The 14,810-nt window shown below is 45.1% G+C and overlaps 1 protein-coding gene across 1 annotated transcript in view; it reads left to right on the plus strand.

The window, feature by feature from the left end:
• Window positions 1-12,664, plus strand: part of LOC126284221 (uncharacterized) — a 103,430-nt gene extending 90,766 nt beyond the window's left edge. The window contains exons 6-7 of the mRNA XM_049982994.1: window positions 5,135-5,296; window positions 11,618-12,664. Of these exons, the coding sequence (XP_049838951.1) occupies window positions 5,135-5,296; window positions 11,618-11,947 (492 nt within the window). The 3' untranslated portion in view covers window positions 11,948-12,664. The remainder of the gene's footprint in view (window positions 1-5,134; window positions 5,297-11,617) is intronic.
• The last annotated feature ends 2,146 nt before the right edge of the window (window positions 12,665-14,810 follow it).

Genomic DNA, 14,810 nt, shown 5'->3' on the forward strand with positions numbered 1-14,810 from the left:
CTGTAATTTACCGTCTAGTAAAGTCATCCGAAGACCAGTATCAGTTGCAATGCTATTTAGAAAAGATTGCTGTATGGTGTGTCAGGTGGCAGTTGACGCTAAATAACGAAAAGTGTGAGATGATCCACATGAGTTCTAAAAGAAATCCGTTGGAATTCGATTACTCGATAAATAGTACAATTCTCAAGGCTGTCAATTCAACTAAGTACCTGGGTGTTAAAATTACGAACAACTTCAGTTGGAAGGACCACATAGATAATATTGTCGGGAAGGCGAGCCAAAGGTTGCGTTTCATTGGCAGGACACTTAGAAGATGCAACAAGTCCACTAAAGAGACAGCTTACACTACACTCGTTCGTCCTCTGTTAGAATATTGCTGCGCGGTGTGGGATCCTTACCAGGTGGGATTGACGGAGGACATCGAGAGGGTGCAAAGAAGGGCAGCTCGTTTTGTATTATCACGTAATAGGGGAGAGAGTGTGGCAGATATGATACGCGAGTTGGGATGGAAGTCATTAAAGCAAAGACGTTTTACGTCGCGGCGAGATCTATTTACGAAATTTCAGTCAGCAACATTCTCTTCCAAATGCGAAAATATTTTGTTGAGCCCAAGCTACATAGGTAGGAATGATCATCAAAATAAAATAAGAGAAATCATAGCTCGAACAGAAAGGTTTAGGTGTTCGTTTTCCTTGCGCGCTGTTCGGGAGTGGAATGGTAGAGAGATAGTATGATTGTGGTTCGATGAACCCTGTGCCGAGCACTTAAATGTGAATTGCAATCATGGAGATGTAGATGTAGATGTAGATGTAGAAGCCGTTGAAAGAAATCACGTAGAGCAACCATTCCTCCCATCTCCTTGGCAATTTAATGTGAGAAGTGAAACCGACGTGGGCTAACACTGTTCCATCCTGCTCTTCTGTTTCCGCCAAATAACCAGTTTTCAAGAAAACTTGGTATCTCTGCTTTGGGAACCAGAGGCGAACACTTTAATTTTGGGTGCCTGTGGGAAGCGGCGAGCTCCCGCGCCTCTGGCTGCGACATTCACTTGTGAAATGACACGTTGCGCGGAGCAATCAGGCGCACGGCAGCGTGCTGCCGGCAGCTAGTAGCAGCTGCATACAGTATCCCGGCTAGCGCCGTGGGATGGGAACGGCGGGCGAGCGCGGAGCGACCGCCGCCGTTTGCTCGCGCCCCCGTGACCTCACGGCAGCCGCTGCCGCAGTCCCAGCGCGCCGACCACCGGCCCGTTACCCAATCAACTGCCGCGTCTCTTCCGCAGAGGTGTTGTTTTCGGTCAACCTGTGAGCCGCCTACACCTGCGTGCTTCCGTGGCCTTTTGTCGTTGAACGTGAAATCCTCAAGGTCGTCAGGCCATGTCACGTTCCTCTTACACTTCCGTCTTAGACGATCGACGTTCCAACCCCACTCCTCGATTCTTCTTGAGGATCTTCTGGTGTTGCACATTAGCTGAGCATTGTCGCGTTCACTTATGGATTGCCTCGAAGAAAACGATGTACTGACAAACAGCCAACACTGTTTCTTTATTAATTGAAACAACAGCCCGCCTACCAGACAAACAAAACCTCTGCTGTGCTGTTCCGCCGCTAATGGCGCCACAACATATTGTTTAAAAAAATGGTTCAAATGGCTCTGAGCACTATGGGACTTAACATTTGAGGTGATCAGTCCCCTAGTACTTAGAACTACTTAAACCTAACTAACCTAAGGACATCACACACATCCATGCCCGCGACAGGATTCGAACCTGAGACCGTAACGGTCGCGCAGTTCCAGACTGAAGTGCCTAGAACCGCTCGGCCACAACGGCCGGCTACAACAGAGTGTTACTTGAGTCAACTTTACATTTCTCATTCCGCTACACAAGTACACTGGTATCTCACATACAGAAAGCTATAAATCTTAACGTAAGATTTTGAAAATTTTCGCCTTTTAAACGAAGGATTTTTTAAAAAATTAAGGTTTATTCAAAAATAAGGAGCTTATTTCAAGGAACGCCGCTCACAAACCTCAAAAGATAGAAATACAACTCCAGCCCTCCTGGACACAGGAAAGTTGGAAGTTTTGAATATTCCGCGTAGAGGTTCAGTTCAGAATCGCACTGGCACCGTTGTTCGTTTTTATAGGATGGGCAGACACCATCAAGCAAAATCAAGCCCACAGTTAAAGCGCAATTGGCATTTCACCAACAATTCCACAAAAGCCACCTCGTTATGATCAGGTACATGACTGGCATAGAAAAATCGTAGAAAATGGTTACGTCTGCAAACAGAAAAGCTCTGGCCATCAATGATGTTCGGAATGAAATGTCGATCCGCGCAGCTTACGAAAGGGGCCCTATGAAATCCACAATATGAACAGACAACGAACTGAAAATCTCTCAACCAACAGTATGGCGAGTTCTGAAACACGCCGTACAAACTGCAGATATTGCAAGCATTGTATCCTGACGATCTAACCAAAAGGTACAAATTTTGCACTGCAACTCTACAGAATGTGGAAAAGAACATTGTTTCTGGAAGATGAATTTTTTTTCACGATGAATCCGCTTTTCATCTTTCTGATAATGTTGATCGCCGTAATGTTAAATTTTGGGCAATTGAAAATCCTATGAGGACGGTTCAACAAGAAAGAGACACGCCGAGGAATAATGCCTTCTGTGCTGTTCTTGGAAACAAAGTTTATGGAACACTTCTTTAACTGAGAACACTGTTACAGAAATCTCACATCTAGACATGTTAGAAAAAATGGCTATTTGCCCAACATCAAAAGTGATTCACGTAACCTCAACTTCCTGCAAGACAACACTGCGCTTCTCCACACGCCCGTCGGTTCCCGAATAAGAGCGTTTCATGACAACTGACTGGAAGAGGAGAAACAAATGACGAGTTTCATCGTCGGTGGCCTCCCACGTCTCCAGAAGTTACTCCCTCTGATTTTTATACATGAGGGTTCCCAAGACCTGCGATGTCGAATTGCTGAAACAGTGCCATCGATAACTAGAGGCGAACTGACTCGTGTGTGGCGAGAAGTAAGCTACGGTTCTGATGTCTGTCATTTAACATAGGCCGCGCGGGGTGACCGCGCGGTCTAAGGCGCCTTCTCACGGGCCGCGTTGCTCCCCACGTCGGTGGTTCGATTCCTCCCTCGAGCATCGGTGTGTGTGTTACACTTAGTATAAGTTAGTTTAAGTCAGATTACATAGTGCGTAAGCTTAGGGACCGATGATCTCAGCAGTTTGGTACCAAAAGACCTTACCACAAATTTCAAATTTCATTTAACATATGGTGTAAACACTGACTACATACACTACTGGCCATTAAAACTGCTACACCAAGAAGAAATGCAGATGTTAAACGGGTATTCATTGGACAAATATATTATACTAGAACTGACATGTGATTACATTTTCACGCAGTTTGGTTGCGTAGATCCTGAGAAATCAGTAGCCACAACAACCACCTCTCGCCGTAACAACAGCCTTGATACGCCTGGGCATTGAGTCAAACAGAGCTTGGATGGCGTGTACAGGTACAGCTGCCCATGCAGATTCAACACGATACCACAGTTCATCAACAGTAGTGACTGGCCTATTGTGACGAGCCAGTTGCTCGGCCACCATTGACCAGACGTTTTCAATCGGTGAGAGATCTGGAGAATGTGGTGGCTAGGGCAGCAGTCGAACATTTTCTGTATCCAGAAAGGCCCGTACAGAACCTGTTGCCCGCATCTCGTGGTCGTGCGGTAGCGTTCTCGCTTCCCGCGCCCGGATTCCCGGGTTCGATTCCCGGCGGGGTCAGGGATTTTCTCTGCCTCGTGATGGCTGGGTGTTGTGTGTTGTCCTTAGGTTAGTTAGATTTAAGTAGTTCTAAGTTCTAGGGGACGGATGACCATAGATGTTAAGTCCCGTAGTGCTCAGAGCCATCTGAACAGAACCTGCAACGTGCGGTCGTGTATTATCGTGCTGAAATGTAGGGTTTCGCACGGATCGAATGAAGGGTAGAGCCACGGGACGTAACACATATGAAATGTAACGTCCACTGTTCAAAGTGCCGTCAGTGCGAACAAGAGGTGACCGAAACGTGTAACCAATGGCACCCCATACCATCACGCCATGTGATACGCCAGTATGGCGATGACGGATACACGCTTCCAATGTGCGTTCACCGCGATGTCGCCAAACAGGGATGCGACCATCATGATGCTGTAAACAGAACCTGATTCATCCGAAAAAAAGTACGTTTTGCCATTCGTGCACCTACCCAGGTTCGTCGTTGAGTACACCATCGCAGGCGCTCCTGTCTGTGATGCAGCTTCAAGGGTAACCGCAGCCATAGTCTCCGAGATGATAGTCCATGCTGCTGCAAACGTCGTCGAACGGTTCGTGCAGATGGTTGTTGTCTTGCAAACGTCCCCATCTGTTGCCTCAGGGATCGAGACGTGGCTGCACGAACCGTTACTGCCATGCGGATAATATGCCTGTCATCTCGACTGCTAGTGATACGAGGCCGTTGGGATCCAGCACGGCGTTCCGTATTACCCTCCTGAACCCACCGATTCCATATTCTGCTAACAGTCATCGGATCTCGACCAACGCGAGCAGCAATGTCGCGATACGATAAACCGCAATCGCGATTGACTACAATCCGACCTTTATCAAAGTCGGAAACGTGATGGTACGCATTTCTCCTCCTTACGCGAGGCATCACAACAACGTTTCACCAGGCAACGGCGGTCAACTGCTGTTTGTGTATGAGAAATCGGTTGGAAACTTTCCTCACGTCAGCACGTTGTAGGTGTCGCCTCCGGCGCCAACCTTGTGTGTGAATGCTCTGAGTAGCTAATCACTTGCATATCACAGCATCTTCTTCCTGTCGGTTAGATTTCGCGTCTGTAGCAATTTTAATGGCCAGTAGTGTATCTGTTTTTGAGAAATTTTGAAATTTGCTCCTTCTTTTGAGTCACCCTGTGCTTGAATAACTGCAGCGCTATGTTTCCACGGAAAACTGACGTGTGACACAGACGTCTCTCTTATATAGTGGGACACAGAATAAAATTTGTTCATGCTGGAGCCTAGCGTTTTTCTAGAGACGTGTCTGTTTTGGGGCCACAGGTGGCGATGGTGGAGCTGCAGATCAACGAGCCGACCAAGGTGCCTGAGTGGCTGTTCGTCATGTTCTCGGTGTGCACCACGGTGCTGGTGGCGGTGCACATCTTCGCGCTCATGATCTCCACCTACCTGCTGCCCAACATCGACGCCGTCAGCAAACTGCAGGTGCGTGCCGCGCCGTGCCACAGGCTCAAGCTCTACACTGCTATTCCATGACGTCACTCCTTCTTCTTTCTTTTTTCGTTTGCTAGTGCCTTGTCCCACAGTTTCGCAGGGTCGGCACGGTTAGGAACGGATTTGGCAAAGTTCGTTATAAGGGGTGACCGGATGCCCTTCCTGCCACCACCCAGTACCCCATGGGACATACTTAGTGTATCCAGCTGTCTGCGTGTAGTGTAATCCATGGAATAGTGCGAACGTGGTCAGATGTCTGCGAGTCGTGTAACTGAGGCGGAACGTGGGGATCAGCTCGGTATTCACCTAGCAGGATGGGGGAAACCGCCTAAAAGCCACATCCAGGCTGGCCGGCACACCGGCCGACGTCGGTAATACGCCGGGCGGATTCGATCCGGACCCAAAGCGCCTACCCGAGTCCAGGAAGCAGCGCATTAGCGCTCTCGGCTAACCTGGAGCGTTCATGACGTCACTCCTGTCTGAGGCTAATACAACCGACAAAAAAGTTGAAAGTGAACTCATAACCTCACTGGCAGGAACTAATATATATGATTTATTCAAAACTTTATGCGCAATAATTTTGCTAGTAATGAAAGAAGGTAGAAAAACCTCACATAGCAGCATTGAATGTGATGAATGTATACCATTGTTTATGTTTACTATTGTTGCTACTTGCGATGACATAAGTCATTCAGAAACGCACCATTTGGTACTGTTTGGTGCTCACTAGTGCCTCCCGTCCTACGGTTTGTTAAAGTCAAAAAGCAATCACTGACAATAAATCGAAACTACTCTGAATGTTACGTACTGAGAGAGAGAGACAAATTTTGAACGACCTTTGCACATAAACTGTGTACCTCAACAATTATAACTTATTTCGCCAACTCATCTATACGATTCTGGACGAATTTACAATGCAGCATCGGTTTCATCTTTTTGTGAGTCTGTTAGCTACTCGAAAATAAACACACTTAGTATCTGAAAAACTGTGACATTTATGACCGCGTCTCCGCCAGAGCGTGTTGACGCTTCATATCTAGCGCCACATACCGATTGTGTCAGTAAGAAAAGGACAGAATTCAAGAGCTGATAGTGTGAAGACAAAATTTTGGCTTAAGAAAAGCTGCACTCTCGACGACTTAGAAAAACTCAGGGACTGTGCAATGGTAAAAAAATAGCGAGTGGAGATGCGCATACCTTTTACGGAAAATAATGGCTTTCCATCTTGTCTGCATTACTGCATTAGCAATGTTTTAGTAAATTGGTCTTGCAACTCCGCCGTGTTACCACGAAAGCTTATACGTGGCACAGCGTGCAGGTGTGCAACAAGACAACTAGCACAGCAGCTAACGCAACCTACATACATCATACTTTCAAATCCATAGACAAGGAGGTGTACTATCCCGGACTCTGCAACACAACAGTTGGAAGCTGCTTTTTTCCCCTACCCAAAGTCCCCTCCCCCGCCCATGAGTCACTCATAAACAGTCAGTCAACAGAAAAGTGGACACGATTTACGCTTCACAATCTCTCTCCTAGTTCTTGTTTGATAAGGTAATTTTATCATCAAATAAAATTTTTCCTCTGTGCAAATAGGCTTTGTCATGGGCAGAACATGCTCGAAACGCGCAGCAGTGCGTTTGATTAATCAGAATATAAGTGTAAAGTGGAACTTAAAGACAGATTAAAACTGTACAAGGACCGGGAATAGAGCCCGGGAATTTTGCCTGTTTCCGTCAGTGCTATCCAATGACGACTGACATCCCGTCCTCACTGCCACAATTCTGTCAGTACCTCATTCTTGAAAGTATGAAAGGGAAAGTGGGCTTTAATATCCACTTGACACGTCCGTTTGGAGTGGGGACAGGGAAGGAAATTATCCACGTCTTTTAAAAGACTCATCCCGCTATTTACCTTAAGCGGTTTATGGAGTTGAAGCAAAATCTCACTCTTGAGAGGTAGTCGCGGATTCGAACCGCCCACTTCCCGAACACAAGTCCTGTGTCGTAACCACTACTCCACCTCTGTCGGTCTTCACACTAGAAGTACAATGTGCGTGGCGGCGGTGTAGCACAAGTAATTATTTCACACAGTCACGGTTTCTACTCTTAAGCCGTCGTCACATGGGGCGAGTTAGCTACTGTCGAAGTGGAGCTGTAAGAGTTTTGTACCGTCAAAAAAATGGCTCTGAGCACTATGGGACTGAACTGCGGTGGTCATCAGTCCCCTAGAACTTAGAACTACTTAAACCTAACTAACCTAAGGACATCACACATATCCATGCCCGAGGCAGGATTCGAACCTGAGACCGTAGCGGTCACGCGGTTGCAGACTGTAGCGCCTAGAACCGCACGGCCACTCCGGCCGGCTTTGTGACGTCAGTACCCTTCATTTCATGTTTAGGAGCCATTACTTCAGTTGGAACACAAAATAAGTTTTGCGATATTTCGCCAATGTGGTATTAAAGCTAGAACCAACTATACGCAAGAGCGCTGGCTACGCCACAAGCAGAACTTGCTAGACGCCATTCTGTATTTGTCTTTTTCAGCTGAAGTGCATATTAGTGGTTTTATATAATAACTTATAGCCCATGGATTTTTGCTATTTCCAAGCACCAGCACATTGAGAATCACTTAGAATCGTGTCGTTATTGGTACGTTTTGCTCTAGTAAAATAACGGCAAACGTTATATTGTAGGTTAAAGGATGTTCTTGTTTATTTATTTTCGTTTTATAACTCGCGAGTTATGAAATTACATTGTTTTAAAGCAACGGCACGCTGAAAATTCGTTAAAAACGTGTCGTTCTTTGTAAAATCTGTTGTAATCGTCAGTTAATAACATATCGGCGACTGAATCCTTCAGAAGATCGTAACATGAAATGCTAGGCCGCTTGTTGTACAACTATAGTGTGGCGTAGTTGGTAGAAGTGGAAATGTGTGGAGGGTTCGCATATTGCTGTATCCCACTATTCTTTTTCTCCTTAGCGTTTTCTAAAAGATGTCGACCTTTCTGATGTAATTGATGCAAATATTTGTGTAATAGTCAAGGTTTTGTATATATAAGTGCACCCTCCCTCATGAGTGATTATCTTCGAGTTTGTGAAGTTTTGTTAGCTATTGTCCTTACTGATTGGGCATGTAACTTTCCGTTTTTTCTTATAACATATTCATGGACATTGAGGTTTTTATTTGTGTGTACTGCAGACAGAACAACATGACTAGCATAGGGACAAGGGAGGAATTTTGCTTTTTAATAGAGCTAGCGAAGGATTTTTACACGCGTCCATTATCGTAAACAAAGCGTGTGGTTAGCAAGCCGGATACAGCAACAGCTACCGCTGGAGACGCAAGAGCCGCAAATCACGTTAACTAGCGCGTCCCATGTGACGTGGACGCTGTGTGTGTCGAGAAGATGGACGTCTCGTCCGCGTTCACGTCAGTGTTAGCTGCCTCGTGCGTTGTGGGGAGGGTTTAGGCACTATGGCCGTAATCACGTGGAGTGGGGAAGATGAATAGTTGGTGACATCCTGAGGGTGTTGCTGTAAGTATGAAGTTAATCCGCAGACGGCGAGAGTAACTGTAGTTTGTCCCTTGCACAAAAGAATCTAGACCTCTTCGTAGGATAGGTTCGTGTCCTGAACCTATGACGGCAATAGCTCTGTTGTTAAGTGTGACGTGCATGGTATGGGGAATCATCTTCGTACTTGCTCAACACAAAATGTTATAAGAAAACAAAGGCATTTATCAGCACATTTGGCAGAAGAAAACAAAGGAATTTATGAGCACATTCGGCAGCAAAAGCACAATGGACGTGAACTTGTCAGAACCGACAACCGATAACAGAGTAAAAGTGAATTTGTCGTCAACCAGAATGTTTACTGGACCAACACACTGCTTTACTAGACACTGTCCTATTGGAGGTGGTATGCCATGGCCTTCCTACGAGGTTTGAGCTGACTTACACGGCGTGTAATAGCGCGATCGGTAGTTAGCGTGTAGTTCGAACCACACTGCTATTCGAAGTTTTTCATTTTAATAAACATTTCCAGAGTTGAATGAAGTGAAGAAGTGATAAGTGACGGTTAAAAATTCTATGACTGACCGGAATTCGAACCTCCAGACCTTTGAAACAGTAATCTGGCTCTTTGTCTCTGAGCCACCGACCCATGTAGAAATGGTTAGCAAGCACCTACCCCCGAAAAACACACACGTATTTTAAGGAATACACAGAAAAATCTTTACTTTTCTAGTCACTCACAGCGCAATTTACCACGAGCTTAAAGGGTACTGAAAGTAATTTAGCGTTGAAGTTAGCCAATCGGGGCGACGCGCGCGCTAATTCAAGTTTCAGCTAACCAAAGGACGCACTCGGGCAGCACCGCCCCTGCCAGGCCGCTTCGATGTGAGCATGCGACATCCTGATTGGCTAACTTTAGTGCTCAATAACTCGGAAACGGTGCAAAGTATAGAATTTTTTTTCTTTACATTTACGTCTCAGTACAGCCTGCCCTGCAATATCCCTACAACCGTCTCAGACATTATCTGACCACTCCACATATGTAATATTCCAATGAACTGACGAATTGAAGTTTGACAGTGGAATATTAAAGCATTTTTATTGAATTCCCTCTCATGAAAAGACTCCGCATGCACCACCAATTCATTCCTCCAAGCCGCCAATTTCCTAATACTGTGAATATTTGAGGCATATTTTAATGAGATAATCGGTCCCTCACCTCATGTTTTCCAATAGAGTATTACAGTTTGTACACAGGAGCTTCCGACCTGGTTATCGTCCAAGTTATAGTTGGTGAAGCATTTACTTCTCGAATTTACTACAAAAAGTGCCTGAGGTATTATAAAAGAAAAAAATGGTTCAAATGGCTCGGAGCACTATGGGACCTAACATCTGAGGTCATCAGTCGCCTAGAACTTGTTGTTGTGGTCTTCAGTCCTGAGACTGGTTTGATGCAGCTCTCCATGCTACTCTATCCTGTGCAAGCTTCTTCATCTCCCAGTACTTACTGCAACCTACATCCATCTGAATCTACTTAGCGTATTCATCTCTTGGTCTCCCTCTACGATTTTTACCCTCCACGCTGCCCTCCAATGCTAAATTTGTGATCCCTTGATGCCTCAAAACATGTCCTACCAACCGGCCCCTTCTTTTTGTCAAGTTGTGCCACAAACTCCTCTTCTCCCCAATTCTGTTCAATACCTCCTCATTAGTTATGTGATCTACCCATCTAATCTTCAGCATTCTTCTGTAGCACCACATTTCGAAAGCTTATATTCTCTTCTTGTCCAAACTATTTATCATCCATATTTCACTTCCATACATGGCTACACTCCATACAAATACTTTCAGAAACGTCTTCCTGACACTTAAATCTATACTCGATGTTAACAAATTTCTGTTCTTCAGAAACGCTTTCCTTGCCATTGCCAGTCTACGCTTTATATCCTCTCTACTTCGACCATCATCAGTTATTTTACTCCCTAAATAGCAAAACTCCTTTACTACTTTTAGTGTCTCATTTCCTAATCTAATTCCCTCAGCATCACCCGATTTAATTTGACTACATTCCATTCTTCTCGTTTTGTTCTTGTTTATGTTCATCTTATATCCTCCTTTCAAGACACTGCCCATTCCGTTCAACTGCTCTTCCAAGTCCTTTGCCGTCTCTGACAGAATTACAATGTCATCGGCGAACCTCAAAGTTTTTATTTCTTCTCCATGAATTTTAACACCTACTCCAAATTTTTCTTTTTTTTTCCTTTACTGCTTGCTCAATATACAGATTGAATAACATCGGTGAGAGGCTACAACCCTGTCTCACTCCCTTCCAAACCACTGCTTCCCTTTCATGCCCCTCGACTCTTATAACTGCCATCTGGTTTCTGTACAAATTGTAAATAGCCTTTCGCTCCCTGTATTTTACCCCTGCCATCTTCAGAATTTGAAAGAGAGTATTCCAGTTAACATTGTCAGAAGCTTTATCTAAGTCTACAAATGCTAGAAACGTAGGTTTGCCTTTTCTTAATCTTTCTTCTAAGAACTTAGAACTACTTAAACCTAACTAACCTGAGGATACCACACACATCCATGCCCAAAGCAGGATTCGAACCTGGACCGTAGCGGTCGCGCGGTTCCAGACTGAATGTTAAACTATTACTTGTCTTTGTGTAGTAGTATAGCTGACACAGATTGTGAACTATTTTGAGTTCCAGGCGCCAGATTTATTGCGTACTGGGTTTAAAGAGAGGACGTCAGTTGCAGACAATGAGGTGTGCTGTGGGTGTTGCCTACAGGTGCAGGAGCTGGTGGGCGAGTCGCCGCACGAGCGCATGCGCGGCTTCATCGAGCTGGCGTGGGCCTTCTCCACGGTGCTGGGGCTCTTCCTTTTCCTGGTCGAGGTGGCCATCCTGTGCTGGGTCAAGTTCTGGGACTACTCGTTCACGGCCGCGTGGGCCGCCACCGTGATCGTGGTGCCGGTGCTCATCGTGTTCGTCGCCTTCGCCGTGCACTTCTACCACAAGCTGGTCGTGCACAAGTGCGAGAGCTCCGTGGCCGACATCCAGGAGCTGGAGGCCATGAAGCAGCAGCTCGACTCGGCCACGCTGGCCCACTCCAAGGTGTGAGGGAGCGGCGGACAGGCGCGGCCCTAACCTGCCCAGCGCCTCGGAGCTGCGACGATGTTTTGCATCTGCTGCACCCCGCTCGTCAGAGAGTTTAGCCGTTGGAGGACGCACCGTGGCACAAGCGCGTGAAACAGAAACAAAAGTTTAACCAGTGAATGCGGATACTTGAAACGGTGCAAGGCTGTGAGAAGTTAGTGACCGTGTCGACTGACGAAGTCGGAAGAAGAAATAAGCGCGGAAGTCGCGAAGACACGAAAGCCCGTCGTTTTGACGCACCCTAGATTGCGATAACGCTCGCGACAGCAGTAATAGTGTTAGCAAGCCACTATCAGCGTAACCAAAATCGTACGTTAGCGCGTCCAGGAATCTAGCACCATGTCAAATCTCACATCAGCCTGACGAGCAACATGTAGGAAATATTCTACACATTGCACCTCAAACGATGATTTTCTGTAGACGGCAGTTTCTCTCATCGTGCAAGCTCTGAAATTCCAAAATATCTTCTGTATGCTATATTAATGAACTTTTATAAGGTGAGAGCATCCCTTATGGCGGGATAGGGCGGTGGGCAGACAGGGCCGAATAATTTCAGTAATCACAGATGTTTTGCGCTTACGAGAAATGTGAGGCTCTTGCAACATCTCTTCCCCTACCTACTCCATCGCTCAGCTTCAGTTTCATTGTTTGTGTAGTCCAGGCACGGCGACTTGGATTTGACAGTCAACGCGTCGAAAGAATTAGCTAACAGAAGTTAATGAAAACCTGAAAAGAATGTGTTGCCATAAAGTCATTCGAGGCTGAATGTCGATGTAAGTTATTTACGAACGTAAATTTCACTGAAAAGCCAACCTGGAAGAATACAGCACGATCTGATAAATGAGTAAAAGGTAAAGTGGGCAGATGAAGAAAGATTGCGAGGTAAAGCGCCGAAGAAATTCAAACACGCCCAATCAGCTGAGCACAGTAACAAAAAATCGAAGGTTTAGTACCCACAATGAGATTTCAGAGTACGCCAATATTCATGAATTCACATTTAATGCAGAAATCTCTGCACAGTTCAACGCTGCGTCACCGTTTTCTTGCACAATGCCAGTGTGTGATCGGTTCTTTGTACGTCTGATGAGAACGTTATGTTGAGGACATTTAGCTGTATGCCGTCCGTACTGTGAAGAATTATAGCGTCTCCTATCGCTGGCTCAAACCACAAGGTGGTTACGAATAGCTAAGATAATGACCAGAACGCTAAGAACATTCATCTCGCTCTTATCGTAGTATGTATCACTTCTTCATGGCGGTAGTTTCAATGGTTTTCTGTGGAGTAGAAAGAAGTCTGTGTCAAAGTTAAATTTCAGATGCTGTGCTAGTGATAACGCACAGCGTATTAACTCGCTTTGATGTAAGTACGTCCCGTGTTGTGAATTTTCGAACGCTGTCGCTTCACTCATAATATGTCCGATATTGCCACATCTCAGGGAAACTGCTTTTTGCCGACAGTTTTGTAACTAGTCTCCGTATTGCTAGACTATTTGTTTCTGTGCACGTGCAGACATTTGTAGCTTTAGAAATCTGTGGTTTAAAGTGTTTTTAAAATGGGACAGCTACACACATCTCTTGGGACAGCTACACACATCTCTGCGTAATAGCCTCAAATAGACAGTGAAAACGCGCAGGAGGGTAAGCTGTTGTGACCAGATGCCAGTACTCTCCTGTCCTCCTAGTCACCCGCCGTGGCGGTGCAGTTCGTCCTCCTCCACAGAACTATTCGAGGACAAACTCGTCACTCAATGCCGGACCAAGTACGGCTGTGCTTTTCAGGACCAGGTACCAAAGATCTGTACTTCGATACAGTATTTTCATCCATAGGATGGTGGAAATCACACAAGTATGCGTTTGTAGAGCATAACAACGGCTGCTTCCCCTGCCGTGTGTTGTGGAATACAGTTTTGCATAGGACGTTCCTAAAGGTTTCGCCGTTGCTGTGATATCGAAGCCAGTGATGTTAGCGTGTACCTGAAAGGATGCAAGCCACCGTGCCTCAGCTTGGTGTACTTATTTTGGAGAACAATGTATAACCGCAGTAGAACCAAAGCCTATCATATTGTAAAATATTGAGCACGAAAGAACGCCACTATTGTGTAAAGCAGTAACGGTAAAAAAAATTAGCATATCTATGTAAATAAATATGATTACAAAATAAATATTTATATGTTTGCTTACTGTATTGTTGAAATAATAAAGATATATGTATACATGTTTATTAAGAAAACATAATTTATTATTCATATTTTATTCACTAGTAAGTGGATAATATTGTACTGCTGCTTTGTTAAGGAAAAGCAGAAGACAAGTTCAAAAAATATGATGGCCTGTATTGATATGGACTATGTGGACACAAACGACAAAATGTCAGAGTTCGTTTCGTCACAGTGACTGACAATGAGTGTGGAGAGTTTCGTTGTTACATATACCCTAAACAAAGAAATTTATTGCCAAGTCCCTGATGATTGCGAAGGAGAAATGTGAAATATTCAGAAGAGAAATAAATGTATTACTCAATCTCCTGAGACACAGAATTTAATAAAAATGGGCACAAACAGCATTTCAAATTAATGTTCTCGGGGCGAGTCGAAAGCAATAAAATTCTCTCAGGTTTCTCGCCACATCAACTGCCGAACGACGTCAAGAAGCTCGATCTTCCTGCGTAAACAGGGTTATTTATATCTTTGGATGGCCGACAACACTGGTCCGTATTCTAGCTAAAAATAAGAATGGCGTTATTGGTCACCCAAATAAATGATAACTACCGGCAGTCATTTTGATTCCCCAGTTACAATCTTTCACTCTTCCATGATGAAAAAACAAA

Source organism: Schistocerca gregaria, chromosome 8 (genome assembly GCF_023897955.1).
Source record: "Schistocerca gregaria isolate iqSchGreg1 chromosome 8, iqSchGreg1.2, whole genome shotgun sequence".
Lineage (NCBI taxonomy): Eukaryota > Metazoa > Arthropoda > Insecta > Orthoptera > Acrididae > Schistocerca > Schistocerca gregaria.